The sequence below is a fragment of the Daphnia magna genome, linkage group LG4 (genome assembly GCF_020631705.1).
Source record: "Daphnia magna isolate NIES linkage group LG4, ASM2063170v1.1, whole genome shotgun sequence".
In the NCBI taxonomy this organism is placed as follows: Eukaryota; Metazoa; Arthropoda; class Branchiopoda; order Diplostraca; family Daphniidae; genus Daphnia; species Daphnia magna.
Window position 1 is genome coordinate 1,129,201 of NC_059185.1, and position 16,915 is coordinate 1,146,115.

The 16,915-nt window shown below is 40.6% G+C and overlaps 1 protein-coding gene and 1 long non-coding RNA gene across 4 annotated transcripts; one reads left to right on the plus strand and one right to left on the minus strand.

The window, feature by feature from the left end:
• Positions 1-5,155: 5,155 nt before the first annotated feature.
• Positions 5,156-7,385, minus strand: LOC116921383. Of its 3 annotated transcripts, XR_006644651.1 has the most exons (6): positions 6,554-7,385; positions 6,366-6,491; positions 5,970-6,033; positions 5,722-5,847; positions 5,511-5,595; positions 5,156-5,447 (listed from the first exon to the last, which is right to left on the minus strand). It is a non-coding gene; the product is annotated as an uncharacterized LOC116921383 (long non-coding RNA). The 3 variants fall into 3 exon arrangements; XR_006644650.1 differs by lacking the exon at positions 6,554-7,385 and having other exon boundaries at positions 6,366-6,547; XR_004393214.2 differs by lacking the exons at positions 6,366-6,491; positions 6,554-7,385 and having other exon boundaries at positions 5,970-6,359.
• Positions 7,386-8,000: 615 nt separating this feature from the next.
• LOC116920094 (protein transport protein Sec24A-like) lies at positions 8,001-9,140 on the plus strand. The gene has a single exon (XM_032926152.2). It carries the CDS (start codon positions 8,001-8,003, stop codon positions 9,138-9,140), a length of 1,140 nt encoding a protein of 379 aa, XP_032782043.2.
• The last annotated feature ends 7,775 nt before the right edge of the window (positions 9,141-16,915 follow it).

The window sequence follows — 16,915 nt, forward strand, 5'->3', positions numbered from 1 at the left end:
CATAAACTAAGGGAGAAAAGTTTAAAATTTAGGGATAAATAGAACAAATACTGGTTCTGGCAACGTTCTAGAAAGTCCATAAATAATGGCTGCTTCTCATTTTTTCAGCTTCTTAAATATTTTTGAACATCCTTGTGCTGAACTTATTTTAACTGGTGCACCTAACAATCCAAAGTCCATTAATTGATCCCGAAATGACACGGACTAATTCTGTAAATTGAACTTTATAGCTTTATGGTAGAGTTATCGGCTAAGTGAGTCGGTAGTATGGAATTTTATTCCCGGCTGAGTGATTGTTGAAAATGAATTTCTCCAATCAGCTTATTTTGGACACCGTGCAAGGTAAATTAGTAAATAAATTAAAAGCGTTATTTTTTTGTTTTTTGTTTTTTTATTTCCCCTCTTCCCGGAATAAAGACAGAGTTTGGGAAACGAAAATATGAAAGCCCATGCCTGATTGGCTGTTGGACACTTGATTCGTGCCCTACCCCTGCATTTCGTTACACTCTTATTGCAGCCATAACTTCGAATGAATATGCTTGGACCTTGGCCATTTCAAAAAGCTATTTGTCGTAGATAGATCAGTATCGCTCAAACTTTCACGACGTGTATTCGTATAGTTTTAGTTCCTTTTGCTGCCTTCGTAGAATTCCTAGGATTCAGTGATTCACATTGTACAGGGAGTTTTTATTTTCAAGAATATTATAGTAATCCGGTTATCTAGGATAGGATAAATTTTTCGCGTTTCATCTACCAGATGCCAGCCCGTGCCATCCTAACCACTTTAGGGGCTGTCTCTTACGCTTTCCTGCCCTGTGTACGTACGTACGATGCAGTACGTATTATTTTACATTTGTGTTTGTAAATGTTTGTTTACCTCTTAGATTATTTGTTTCAGGAGTTCTGGCTGTGTTTCTTCTTGGAATTCATGAGAGTTCTTCAAAGATAAGTGAGGCAATTCTGTTCTAGAATTGTTATAATGGTATTCTGTTATGACATTGAATTTTTTTTTCTTACAGAATGATCAGAATTAACACAAACATTGGAAATAATAATCAGCAATGGTAAGTAATGTTCATTTTCATGAATTTAAACAGATGCTAAGTGATGAAAAACTAATCGCCTTGATACTTCATTGGCCTAGTTTGAGTGCTGACAAGCTCATTTTTAAAGTAGAAAAAATTAGGCATAAAAGAAGAAACATTTGTCAATTACCAGGAAAGGTATGATATTATAGGTTTTTACTCTTCTGTTGTTATTTCCCATACCACTGAAATCTTTATCTCCCACAGGTATCTGCTTAGCCTTCTCAACAAAATTGTGTTATTTTACTTAGAATTTTGATTGATTCATTGTTAATGCCATGACCATATCACTCCAAAAGCAATACCATTTGTGGGGTGATGACAGACATGGATCTCGGAAGTTCTCCATTAAAAGTGTTGGAGGTATTGGTGATTGGAGATGTTGAGTTTTATTATAGTATCAACAACAGTGCAAACTATGAATCAGCAAGGTTACTATTGTTGATTCTTTAGACCAACAAACCATACTTTCAAAATAAAAAAATTCACATTTGGCTTTAGGGTTCCTTAATGGCTTAAGGAACTTAAGCCTCTTTAAGTGATGTTCTTCTTGGGAACCTTCTGTTGACTAGGGCATGAGCAAATGATCCTTAGTCACTTCATCACCTTGAATATTCTACCTGGGCTATTGGCACATTTCTTGTTGAACTCCGTTTACCGGAACTGGCAGGATTAGTTGAAATTATGTGATTTAATGGTATTATTCATCATCTGTTGGATAACAAGATCAGTTAATTAATTAAGATTGGAATAGAGTGCGTTTTTAATGGGAAATAGTTTTTTTTTACTAGATTTCACATATCGTTGAAGCCGTTTCTGCTCTTGGTGCTGCGTTCCGCAGGTAGGAAATGTCCAGTTGCGTTCAACATCAGTCGACTTGCGGGACTAATGATGAGAATATTGGCACCAGTGAATTTGATTTTTTTTTTTGCCACGTCTCTGTTGTTACTCTTTTAACGTCCATCCTTCGTTTCTTCATCGAGGAACGAACAATTGATAACAACAACAACAATAATTTCGAAGGATCAGCAGCAGCAGCATGCGGCGCAACAACAACAAAAATGCCAATTGCGATCCAGCACCCGCACCTTCAAACAGCAGCCAATGGTCAACTCTACTAATGAACTAGAGGTGATTAATCATATTTCTCGTCCGGACGTGAATGGTTTGATATATGGTAAACTAATGTGCCGATTTCTCGCTTTGATTTCATTAGAAAGGATCGTACAAACGTGATTATGGTGATGGCGTCTCCGAACAAGATGATTCTTCTCCCAATCAAAACAACTTCGCGACCAGCAGCCGTTAGTTCAGCAACAAGTCTAGCTGCAGCAGCAACAACCTAAGGAAATGGAAGTATAGACCGACTTCGTGGAAACCACAACCCACCACCAATTCCCAATCCAACTCTGGCTGAAGCTGCCGCATGGACGATCAACTTGTCGCCTAATTCCGTGCCAAAATGCGAATCTCCCCGCTCCGTTTGGCCCATGGCCATCAAAAACATTTAGAGGGCTCCAACAAGGTTACCGCTCTGCTTTGTCGTGGAACCACACCCACATGGAGATGATCTGAGACGAGCTGGAGGTGTCGACAAAACGTGGGCGAAAGGAACGGAAGAAGAGGAAAGCGGAATGGTTTTTGATCCTGTTTGCTAGGAGATTGTGAAAGCAACACTGAATGTGGTGGTAGCAATCTCTGTCTGTGCAGCAACAACCAACAAATTCAGGTGCAACGAGGCCCGGCCGTCTTGCACGACCAGTCAGATCAAAGCGACGGAAATCGTCGTCAGAACAGCAGTGACGTCAGCCGTGAATCGTCTCGATCTTATGGCGATAGTCGGCCATTGATTCCCCTCCAGCAACAGCAGCACCATCATCACCATCAGTTGAGCAGCCAAAACCAATCGGGCGGTGGAACTCACGATCTTCTAACCATCAGCTACGCCTTAAATTCGCCACATACCAAGCACCGGCATCCGAGTTTGAACCAATTTGACGCCGCCAACATTCGCATCCGCCGCACATTCACATGGTTTTTGAAGAGGTGCCGCATTTCGGCGCCGATCGCTACAGCCGACGACGAGGACGAGACAAGCAGCCGCACTTGAAAAGGTATCCGTACAAAAAAGAGACGGACCTGACTGCACTCAGTTTGATGAATGGTGAGCGCATTTTTGTGGCCAGCGGGGCTGTGCTGGAGCAGCAACGGAGTCCTGTCGTTCAACAGAGTCCCACTCTGTCATTCACGGAATGCTGAACGTGTTTGCAAAATGACGAAAAAGATGGGAAAAAAAGGTAATGATTAGAATAAGAGGAAGTGGAAGTTCGCCATGACCAGAGATGGTTCCCCTGGAAAAGAAAATTTCTCATTATGTGATGTAAATTTGCTTATGTAAATAATCAGAGGCAAAGAGGAGAATATCAAATTTTTCTTTCTTTCATTTTCTGTTGGAGAAAGGAAAAGAAACAAAGAAAAAAGTAGTTTTATATTCCCCTCCAATTGGCGTTGTTTGCTTCCGTTTACTCCAATTGTGTCGATGAAGAAAATATTTAACAACAAATCATTTAACTAAGACGACCCTGCCAACTTGTACTATTTTCGTGTAAAATGTCGATTGCGACGTGCCTGTGTCTATGTTTCGTTGGGCGCTGTTCGGCTTTGCTAAATATGGCGGATTTTGTTTTTCTGTTTGTTTTGTTCTTTTTTTGTACAAAATTCAAAAATTCCTGATAATTTGTTTGTATCTGTTGTGTTTGACAAATACACAACTTGGTCTGAACTGTAATGTCACGGAGCTGTGGTGGTCGCAATCTTTTATTTTGACGTTAAATGCGTCACTGCCATCACAAGCAATTGGCAGGTAGAAAAAAACGAAAAAGGAAAGTCGGTTCCGTAAAAAGAACACCCCATAGAAAAATGGTGGATTTCGACTTACAGCTGAAGGGTGTAATAGGAAGAATTTTCGTTTTCTGAGACGAAATATTCGTCTCAGAAAAAAATAGGTATTGGTAGGTATTGGTATTCGGGAAGGCAAGTGGCTTGGGTCCTGGCTTCGACGTTCTAAGCTAGCCAATGTTCAGGCAACGAAATGGAATTCTTCATTCATTTTCTAAGTCCAAACTCGGTTTCTAAAATGACACTAAGTAATAGTAATTGAAAGATATGAGCGAATAGCTCATTGGTAGAGCGTCGGCTTTGTAAGTCGGAAGTCCTGGGTTCGATTCCCATAAGAAGACATGGTGATTTTTTTTTCATCGCACAAATTTAAATGTCGAAATAAGGAAAAATGGAAAAAAATGGAAAAATGCTTTCTTCTCTACGATGGGACCCCCAATGAACCAGAATTTTTCTGATCCGAATAGTTTTATTAACAATATAAACTAGTCTGGGAATCGAACCATACACCTTCGACACTTCAGCCCGACACACTACCGTTATGCCATGGCTGTCCTTACATACATTGATTCAAATTTTTATGGCTATGTAGAACTATAGATATGCACTCCACACTAGGTTATTATAGAATGCCAATTGTAATGAAATGAAAACATAATTGTATTAATGGTAAAGCACGTGGCTGGTATGCTGGAATTCTTAGGTTCGATCCCCAACTCAGCTAATGCGCAAATAAATAAATAACTTCAAAAGTAAATAGAATAAAAAAAAGTTTTATTTTCCCTCCATCCACCCACAAATCCACCACTATTTTATACATTCACAATACAATACACAAAATACAATACATAAACAAATACATACAACTAACCCGTTGGCTGCCAGGCCACTACAACTACAGTAACTACATCGCTATCAAAGGGATAGCGACAAAGGGGGACTTTTAGTCCGGGCTGACACGATGATGAGACCTTTACGGAAATGCACATCCCAGGTCCACATCACCGCATCGATCAAGGGAATTCCCTGTGGTGCATTGCCTACGGCGCCTTGCGGCGAATCTTGGGCAGTTGCGACTGCTCCACCCCATGGCAGAATAGACCATGGAGCAGAACAGCGCGGCCCGTCCCTAATAAGCTAAAAAAAAAAAGGGGGATCAAAGTGGGTGGCAGCCAACGGGTTAATTAACAATACACATTATACACATTACATAACACAACGATACCATGAAGATGACGACGATGACGGAGCGACCATGACCACGAGGTGAAGACGGGATGACGGGCGAAGCAATGGCAGGGTGACGGGCGAGGCGGTGACAGACCGATGGGCGAGTTCTCAACGGGTGACGGGCGAGTTGGAGACGGGCGTGGCAAAGACAGGGTGATAAACCCAGCAACGGTGAATTACTCCAAGTCCCCGTTAGTTTTCTGTTGGGGCCTTCTGTTCCTTTCTCTTTTTCTCCTAAATAAAGAACAATGATATAACAAATATATTTTTTGATGGGTAATCCTAAATGGAATTTACAATTTGATTGCTTGATTGAGGTAAAACTTATAGGCCAGACTTATGATGGTCTTTTTTCATGGGAAGGAAGAAGAGCCTGGCAGTTCTAGGATCGCAGAAATGCCAAGAACATTGTTGAAATGGTGTTGGCTGTTGACTGACTGACAGACAACTTGACTGTTGGCAACACAACATAGGAGCAATAAAATGCTTTTTTCAGATCAGAACTTACAGAACATGATGAATGAATATAGAGTAGCAGAATCAGATGATGGTATTCCAACACATAGGATTTGCATCACTGATGACATCACTAAACGGTCAGTATCCTTTGCAATCCAAGTTTCACGAATAAAACCTAAAGCAAAATCATGTTAATGGAATTGAAATAGCAAAAATTTGTCTTTTACTTTTTAGCTATCAACAGAATAACATTTTGGATTGCAAAAGTCATTGGTTGCTAACAGTTTACTGGCTTACCTAATCACAAGCATCCCCGATACCAAAGAATTAACCCTTTTGATCTGCTTAACTTCCAAAATACCTAGAAGGATGAAAACACTTAAAGTTGATAGCACACCACTTGATTTGTTCAAACTTTGCATGCACAATTATCAAACATTCAAACACAGTTTTCACTATTCACACTCAATCACAGAAAAAAACAGAGGCGCAGTAGCGTCATCTTGTTTTCAAATTAATAACCAGAAGAAATGCGAGATTTTATTACAATTTCAAAACTTGCCTTAGCCCATTCCATTTGAACTTTATGTTTAACTGCATTTACATGAACTGTTTAACAATTGTAGCTAATGAACTAGTATATAAAGAATGTAACGTAATATTTTTGTCTAAATCGGGCTCATCATTTCTAACCTCTCAATGGCTTTTCATAGCCCCCATGTCGTGTTACAAATACCATTGACTTTTCAAGGTTTACCATCACCAAATAAGCACTATGGGATGATTCCGCGCTCCAGCTTGACTCTGTTTGCAACAATCCTGTCGAAGCGTTGATTTGCGAAAGCTACATTATTGGATAGATCAAGATGTGAAAAATATACCAAGAACGTAATTTTGGGCACATAATCCAAAAAGATTAGTTGTTATTTCCAGAAAGAGCGGTCTAATGTTGGAAACTGCACGCAAAATGGTTCAACATCAGGCCAGCGATAACAGGCAGCGCCGTTTACCCGGAAATGTTCTGACGAGAGAGATCTTGAAAATTACTCCCATCATTTCGACATGACCACAAGCAAGTCGTTCTCTATTTCCAAGTCATTCGCAGGATCAAAAGAAATGCCTTATCAGCAAAGCGGACGTCGTAACCCAGTTATCAATAATCCTTATTTATTTGATTCGAAATCTCCTGTAATCACTCAACAACCGGAATGTAACTACGTTGGAGGTAAAGCCTTTCCCAATTTTTCTAAACACGAAGACCTCTTTCAAAACAAAACGAAGTTGAGTGACAACGTTGATGCGAGTCATAAAAAACCGGACATTCTCGATGCCGCCAATTGCAAACCAAATGTCGTTCGTTCGACCCTGACCCAAATCCCGAGAAACCCAGATGTCCTTACGATGTCTGGTATCCCATTTGCCATGTTCTTTCAACCGTTCGGTGGTAAAACGCAAACTAAAAGAGTAGAATCTACAATCGCTCAATGTCACAACCCTATTTGTTCTGCTTATTTTCACCCATTTACCGATTTTCCCGAACCAGACAAATGGCGGTGTAGCTTTTGCACAACTTTAAACTGTCTGAGTGAAACGATTCAACATCGAACTAAAGGGTATCCTTGCATAATTGGCCCTGAGTTGACAAGTGCCTCAGTGGACTTCCCAAGTGCACCCTCTCAAAATGGAGATCAACTCAATAAACTACCAGTCTATTTGTACCTGTTAGATACGAGTCCAGAAGCCTTGGCCACCGGATATCTACCGCTGTTTTGCGATACTTTATTGAATGAACTGGGTAGACTGATCTCCTTTCCAACAGCCAGAATTGGATTTATCACGTACGACAGAGTGGTCCATCTATACAAACGTGGTCTGCATTCCCGAAGCCCGCTGCAACAGCTCCTTATTCCTCTGGAAAATATAAAAGAAATATCGAATGACATCAAAGGTCGATCAACTGATTATTTGCTAAACGTTACTACCTTCTACGATACCATTACTCACATCTTAAAGCAGCTCCCATTGTTATTCCCCCAACGGCCTTGCAACCAGACACAGGAGACTAGCACATCCGCTTTGGGCGCAGCTCTTACACTCGGTTTTGGTATCACCAGATCGCCCGGAGGACGAATCACTGTTGTTCAAGCAAGTAGGCTTGATATCGAACCAGGAATATTAGACGAACCAATCAAGAAAAAACCAAGTTTTCTCGAAAAATGGGGTTTCGTATCCATTCAGAAACCAGCCAATACTTTCTACCAAAGAATGGGAATTAAATGTTGCCAAAACTTTGTCTCCGTTGATCTTTTCCTACTAGGCGGACAAAATATGGACTTGACTAACCTGGTGGACGTAGCAAAACTTTCCGGAGGAAACAGCTACCGATTTCTTGACTTTAACCGGAATGATTCCCGTCACTCGAAGCGATTTAAAGAAACGTTGCGGCGCTATTTATCTCGTGAAATCGGCTGGAACACTTCATTCGAACAAAAAGTACATCCAGGATTCAAAATTGTCAAGTTTTTTGGCAATCATTCACAGGACCCAGACGAGAAATGTCAACGGACAGACTTGCCAGTAGTTCATCCAAACACGAATTTTGGTTTCGAACTGTCTCTAGACGAAAATGTACCGGTGCACGTTGAACGCGTTTGTTTTCAGGTGGTTCTCCATTATACGACGCCAATAGGACAAAACCGCACCCGTATCCATACCGTCGCCGTACCCGTCACAGATAGCTTACTGGCAGTTGCTAAATCGGTCGATCAACAATGTCTGGCGGCTTATTTGACCAAGTTGACAGCTGAAGAATTGCTGACTAAGAAACAATCGCAGGACGTTATTTGCCAACATCTGAAACACAAATGTGATAGCATATCAGCTTCGTACCGTTCTGCTCTGGCACTTTTGTCTCTAATGGCACCGTATAACAACCGCTATGATGATGACTCGGGCGGCGCAATGAAGGACTTTAAATCCTTGCTGCTGTATGTTACTTCAGTTTTACAATCGGGAACACAACAATTGAAAAATCGATCAACGGATGACTGCGTTTCCATTCTGGAACAGTGGAGAGTGTTGCCTGTTTCACAACTTATTTCATTCCTCTTCTCCAGGCTGTATGAGGTCAGCAACAGGAAAACAATTCATTTGCTGGATGCAAGGTGGGAAGAGCTGAAAAGCAGTAATGCCTATTTACTGGATATGGAAAACGTCATTTATTTCATTATTGGACGAAATGTAAGCTACTCCTTCCTTACAGATGTGTTTGGTGTCCTTGATTATGATGAAGTTCCAGATGAATTGAATGAACTGCCTATGCTGTTGACACAAAGGTCAAACACTCTACGCTGCTTTGTTGCACAGTTGCAAAGCCAAAAATGCCACCGAGCCCTGTTCCAGATAGTCAAGGAAGAGTCATCAATCACTGACCTGCTTGAGAATTTGCTTCTAAACTTTACTCAGTAGTTGAGAGCAAATTTTGTTACCTAAGAACTAAAATGCAAAATAAATGTTTGAGGTTTTAAATGAAAACTATAAAAACCAATAAGCAAATACAATGATACAATTTCAATGTGAAAAATCACTTACTTATTATCTAAGCACAGCCTACAATCTACATGCCACCTTATTATTTAAAAAACTTAAACTTAATTGACATCAAATATTATGAATGTTGATTAAATTCTACTGAAGCAAGTTTACCATAACGGCCAAACAAGGCAAGAAGCGAGCTTCTAGTTAAAAGATCACATACAAATAAATAAGAAACACACTGTGGAAGCTCGGAGACAAATAATACGTTCTTTGCAAAAAAAAAATTTCAAAATGTCTTAGTTTGACCATGCTCTGACATCAGATTTTCATGCGCAACATCCATTACGACCTTGCAAATTGTATCAGAAGATGGCGCTGAATACCAAATGTTTTGTTGGGAATACAAACGGCGTAAGAACTTAATGATTTTCAGATTAATTCCACAATTCCGCAATCAGAAATTAAAGAGATAACAAAAGACGAAGAAACAAAAACAGGCAATAAAAATTTACTATCAAAACAGGAAACGATAACCAAACTCATTATTTTACTACCATTCCTGTGTAATAACTTATATTTTCTTTCATAACTCGTAAAACGAGAGATATATGATCATAGCGTGGGAATCACGCAACGGAGGCTACAAACATTATTAAAATGCTTTTATTTCCGATGAACACAAAGGGCATTTGGCACTTACCGGTGAAGCATTCAAACAACTGGCCAGATACACGCCGATAATTTTAATGGACCTGGCATACCATTCTAACGGATAAAAACTATCGCGTTTAAAAATGAGAGTGGGAGGAGACAGCAACCGAACTTTACACACGCCTAACTTTTCAAGTTCACGACAGCTTGATTGTACCAGGAAGAAGAATGCCGTGATGACGCTATTGGGCGCGGCGCTTTTTGGTGGGGGTACGTGGTTCATTTGCGAAACGAGGATCGGCCATTTGGAGGCAACCCGAAGAACCGGCGTCTTTCGTCTATTTTGTCTGCGTGTGTTCGTTTCGCAGTCGTCACGTCTTCTCAACAAATGCACCCAACACAATCATAAAATCTACTTTGACAGGCATGACATCACATTACAGTCAATCAGCTCGTTTGGATGCATCACGGACCGTCACCATCGTCGTACGAATCTAAAATACCAATCCAGTTTTTTAAACTATGACGATAATTCTTTCGACTAGCTAGAAGCAAATACTCGCAAGCTCTTGCACTATTGATGCACGCAATATTTTGGCGTTTTCGTTATGCTGCGACAGGCCCGATTAGCATCCTCGATAAATGCACACACCATCGACCTTGATACGATTTTCATTGACAACAATCAAACGACACGAAGGGCTTTTGGTGAAGGCAGTAGAGGACTGATCGTTTTGCGGTGTCGAGGAAACGATCAAAAATCACCTGGAAGAGGTCATAGCCGTAGGGTAATTGATCTATTCCATTTCAATGGCATTGTTTCTCTTTTGTTTGTTATTGTAGAATTATAAACAGAGCGCGGTCGTATCAAAATAGAAATAAGGTCTGTGGCGTAGTGCTGCGGCCGACAGCTGCGCTGTACGACTCCAATTGATTTCAGGTGATTCACCTGTCCAGGTAAACTAGAAAAGAAAAATAAAGGTAATCACGGGCGTGTATTATTTACGACTTTCTTCTCTGCGACAAGCCTTAAAGCAAGAATATGGTAGCAAAAAGAAAATCACCTCTCGGCTCAATAACAAAAAAAAAAAAAAGAAGACAGGGGAGTTGACCACGAAATATCATCTATGGCTTATTACGCATCCAACAGCCCAAAAATCGCCTCCAGGCTTGTCTATTTTTTCCCTCTATTTCTTAAAAAATGAAAAAAATCTAATAAAAAAATCATACCTTTCAATATTATTATCATTTTTTTCTCCGTCCGTGAGTGTCTGGGGCGAAGCACTGGAGGAACCCAACCGTTGCCTTTTTTTCTTCTTTCATTTTCGCTTTGTGAATAAAATGACGTCATATCCCAACACGCGTGGACACACGTTAAAAGAAAAGTTCAACATTGGGATCCTTTTTTTTTCTTCTTCTTCCACCGAGTCTTGTACATGTAGAAGGTTTTTTTTGGCCATATAAGGTCAGTCGGGCGTCTTCCTCGGAATAATAAAATGAAAAAAACAAGAACCGTGGCTTTTGGCGAAGAGCTGGACCCCATCTGTATATAAAGTTAAAGACCTTAGACTTGTAATATTATGATCGGCCTCGTCCCACATTAGCATAATGCCCAAGCGCAGGACAGATAGAGGTGCTGTGTTTGGCTATAAATGAGATTAAAATGCAATCAAAATATTTGCTGTTGTTGCTTCCCTTCAGCCATTCCGCGTTTCTCAAAAAAACACGCAGACTAAAGCACAGTTTTTCTTTTGGCCAGACTATTTGAATAAGTACGCCATTAATTTAGTTGACGAGTAAGGGAGAGAGAGAAAAGTAGGTACTAAACAAATTTAAAAAAAAAGCCAAGTAAAAATTCGACCTTGGCAGCTCGACCTGAATGATCGTGCAAACTGCACAAACACAGCTGCGACTACAAGAGTCGTTTGTTTAACTCAAGACAATACAATTTAAAATATAAAAATAAAAAATACAACAGTAGCGCATAAACAACTTCAAACGTCTTAAAGATGGTAAATACAATAAAAGAGAGAGAGTGTCTGTACTTGATAAGGAAAGAACGTTGCGTTGGATGCTGAGCGTAATGTACGTACACCTCGTATGCAAAATAGAAACTGATGCGGGATTGGTCGTGTCAGGGTATTGTTGCGTGGCGGTTGATCCGCAGGATGAATGGGGATTATCCATAGTTAGAAAGATCGTTTGAATTGTTTGCAATCTTTTATCTCTTTGCTGGCGATCGGCTGTTGCATTGCGTCTGGCATTGGAGAAACTTTCCCTCCTAAATTGGAATGAAATGTCAAAAAATAAAAATTCACATCGCAGGTTGTGAACAGGTTCACTTTTTTTTTTCGTGTGTTTTCTTTTCTCTTTTAGCCGTCTGGGTCGTCGATGAGAAAGTTGTCGTGTCGGTGTGGTCGTTGGACGTGCCTATCACTAGCCGTTAATGTTATACGCGTTCTCCTCCCCGTAGATGTCCATCGGTCATTGGCCGTCTCATCTGGATGTACTCGATTTCATTTTTGCCTTTTTGGTCGGTTCACGTCCTAACCTAAGTTTCGCGTCGAGCCAAGCTTTCACGTGCTAAACTCGCAGATGCCACCTTGTTATTGCGTTTGTCGAAAGAACACGAGAAGATTTTCACGCCAGAAATGGCAGGAATTCGTGACGGACGAAACTGACAGAAGCAAAAAACAAAACAAAAAAGAGGAGAGAGGAATAATATCGTGCCGAACAGCACACCACTAAAAAGAAAACAATTTCGGAAACTTGGAATTTGTTGGCCGCCGAGGAATAATTCTTTTCGGGAGAAAGTTTGGCTGCACGAAAAAGAAAAAGAAAAAGATTTACTAGCACGGAGCCACTAAATTATCCAATGTATGTTTTATCGGTGGCTGTGATTATAGTCGCTTTCCTTAACGAACGGTCCTGTTGAAAAGCTCGTAAAGCAGGTAAAAATGGAGAAGGAAATCTGATTCAAAAGCAATCAAATTGGATTATTATATGGCACACGATCCATAAAAAGAAAAATAACAATTTTTGGGGGTTTTTCTTTTATTTTCTTTAAAGAAAAGACAGGCATAAAGCTCGTCCTTGCGAATGGGATATTTATGTGTATACGTGGACGATTACCAGGTTTTGACGATTTCCTTATATATTAATAAAAGGCCAATAACCGGTTACGACCGGATGCGCATCTGGTTATTACCATTCATTCAAAACATATTCTTTTCTATCTATTGATTTTGTATTTCTCATCAAATTGAGAAGAAAAATATCAATTTTCCGCGTGTCAAATCAAATAATCCGCGCAACAGAGTACACACACACACACACCCAATTTTTGATTTCAAACGATAATAAAACAAACGCAAAGTAAATGAAAACAAATTTTCTTTTTTTTGTGAAGAGAAAGGCTCCGACATTTGGCGTGCGGTCGTGCGTGCGTGAACAACATCAAGTCCTAGGCCCCCACAAAAAAATAAAAGAACCCACTAGCTACATGAATTGTTGTCTCTTCTTCTATAGTCGGTGTGGTCGCAACATTCCGCGGCTGCGCTGTCCGTGATAGACATGCCCGTTCGCTGAGCATATGGTCGAGTGTTAACATTGTCGGAATAAATTTTACATAGCGCAGATTAGGATGAAAGACGAAATGGCAATTCTTATTCCGCATAGTACCAACCTCAAAAAAAAGAAAACAGTCAGCTGTTTGCGGGACCGGTGAAATGCGCACGCAAACGATACCGTCCCCTAAGTTTTCGATGGCTGTTAAAGCCAATGATTTCAAGTGAAACGTGATGCCTCTATGAATAGAGTGAAAATTGTGACGAATGTCTTCCAAGCTACGTGTAAAACTGATTTGGTTGAAACATACATAAAGGACACCCACGTGCACGCACGAACGCGTTAACGCGCTCGAGTATCCCGTCGAGTCTACGTGAGTGATGATCTAGCCATCCGTACGTCTAATTCTGAACGCACAGGCGACGAAGGGAAATTTCAATACAACTCTAATCCACAATCGAATAACGTTTTCCTTTTTAAAAGGAGAAAGATGCAAACCTTCATCGATATATGGAAATGCGGATTCGTCACATCCACCACAGGGCTGGCGACAAACAACAGATGCCCAGTCATCGAATTATCACTTGCACGGCAAACATTCAAAAGGGTTGATCATTTCCAACAGATTTGCTAACGGTCGTTGAAGGATAGACGCTGTCAAACATTTTGGCTAAGAAAAAACAAGAGGATGAAACAAGTTGATTTGTTTGTTGTGTTTTCCCCAACTGAACCAACTGAAGTTAAACTTCGAGTTCATAGCCAGGATGGACTCTGTCGCCATAACCGAAGGAAATTCCTCCCTTGCACGCTCACCCTAATAAGGCAAAGAATATCAAGAATGAAAGAAAAAGAACGTGTTTTATATTCGTTTAGAAGAAGAATAAAACAAAGAAGAGAAACCGTGAGGCCATTTTTCTTCGACAATGGAACGTTTTCCAATTGGAAATGGCAAAAGCTCCTCTTTTTTTTTTAAATAGAAAAAAGCTGCTAATGGGATGAAGAAGAGAAACTAAAAACGTTTTTTTTCTTTTCGAGTTCGAGTCAAAAAAGGCAATCGTCGGACCTAACCGGACCCGATTTCGGTTGGTGTACGTCATTTGGCTGGGAGGGTTGATGTACACGTTGGCAAACATTTGTTGCATTTCACATCGCCAAAAGAGAAGAGACCAAAAGGAAAATAATAAAAGAGATCCCAATCATTCTTATTATGTACATCTATTTTGCTCACCGACCAAGTGGGCAAACAGAGACAAAACACAAAAAAATACCAAACAAAGCGATAGACATTCGCTTGATATGGATACAAAGATGCTGGAGAGAATGCGCACCGCAAAAACTCACTCCAAAACAAAAAAAAAGAGATGCCACGAAAAAAGTAAGAAATCTCCAATAAAAACGATACTTGGTTTCGACATCAGACGATGGGGGTCTGCGTGTATGTCATCCACACACAAAAAAAGAGAAAAATCTGATGCAATAATCTATGCGTACACACATACCTCGAACCCCTTAATTATATAGACTGTTGCATACTCTAGCAGCAAAACACACACCCAAAAAAAAAAAAATGATACTTTCACATCGGAGTATCAGGTTAACACCAAAAACATGTGTGTTAGCTATAGGCGAGCACAAACGAGCAATGGGAACCCGCAGGTGGGCTAGCAGCAAAAGGGCCGGGCCCCCATTGTCGTCTTCATTTGCGAGAAACTGACACATCATCCTCGTTATAATTTTTTTTTTAATTTCCAAGGCAAAGAGAGAGAGAGACACCGCAATAAATATGTAACACACGCGCTCTGCTTGCAACAACGAAACATACAAAATGCACGTGTGTCAAGGCTTCGTCATTTTTTAGGGATACGCGGAGGGGAAAGAGGTCGCCATCCCGCTAGCGATGAAGCGAAAAATCACGAAAAAGACAAGGAGAGTGAAAGAGACGATTGTTTTCAAACGTCAATGAGAAAAATATCCTTTTTGTTGTTGTTGTGAAAAGAAAAAAAAAAACAAAAAAAGTGCCGATAGACTCGTGTGTAACCCCCCCGGTGTCCTCATTTTTCGACATCAATTATCGTTTTTGTTGTCATTGGTTAGCTGCTGTTTTGTATCGGATGAAAAAACCTGTTTCTCTTTCCTCCTCTCACCTTTTGGGTGAACGTGCTGGTGCGGAATCATTCGGCAAATCGAGCGCCAAGCTCTCAAAAGAATTAAGGACATTTGTATATGGCCATTACATCACAAATTATGAATCAACCGAAAATGAAAGAAACAAGTTGTTTACTTATTCCGTACGTCTGCGATATGAACGAAACATACTGAAATGAGCCGACAACAAGGCGCCATCCTATCCCCCCCACCTCCTTTGATAACTGCGTCAGTGATGTCTGTACACGCAGCTGAAATAAAAGAAACGGATTGCGGCCGATGGGATAGACGGATTGGAACGGCGGTAACGACCATCCGGTGATTTGCGTTTGTCGCCAACGTGATCCGTCACTATCAAAGCATCGATTAGCCAATTTGACCCTTTTACGGCCGGAAACGCTACCAGTTGACTCCAATTCCCTCCACATTTACTGCACACACACACACACACACACCGTTTGGCCTTTTCCAAGGGGAAATCGCCCACGTTGTTACTAGCTGCTCTATCATCTCGTCCCTCTCCTCTATTCACATTTCCCTTTTTTTTTTACAAGCCAAAATGGAGGATATAAAGGATACAATGGCTCGAATACAGTACACACACCGTCTATCCGCGTGCGAGAGTGAAAGGGGGCCGGTGTAAGCGCTCACGAACGCAGGCAAAAGAAGAAAGAAAAACACGAAAATGGAAAGTTCCATTTACTTCTTCTTCTTCTCTTTCTACTTCTCTCCACTGCATTTCCATAGTGAAACTATTTCAACCTGTTGGCTGTATAAGGCAAAGACAGCGATGAAAACAGACGAACGGGAGGAATAAGAAAAAGAAAGAAAACAGAATCTTAACGTGCGATGCTATCTGACACACCAGCACGAAGATATAGTCAAGGCTTTCTCCCCATATATGTAGCTGTTGCATAAAATTTAGAAAAAAGAGCCCCTTTTTTTTTGCCCCTGCTTAGTTTTGGTGCCGTCCGACTTCTTCTTTTAACTAAAAAATCAAATAAAAATTTAAATCTTGAACGAGGGGTCCGCCCTTAACTGCTGGCCTGCGCGGACTTTTTTTTCCCTATTTAATCGGGCGTGAAGAGAATGGTCAAGTAGTTTCGAGACTAAACAAAAAGGAAAAAAAAAAAGTTTGTTTTCGACGAGAGAGAGGCTAGATCATTTTGTTCATGTCAAACTCGTCCTTGGCTCCTACACCCAAAAGGATCAACAAGTTTTTAGACCCACGTTTGTATGGACAGCCTATACAACACGACATCGGGAGATCTTTCTAGACAGAAAAAAAGGGGCGTTCTTTCTGGCGATGGACCAAGAAAAACAAAGTTTTAGCTGTCAAACTA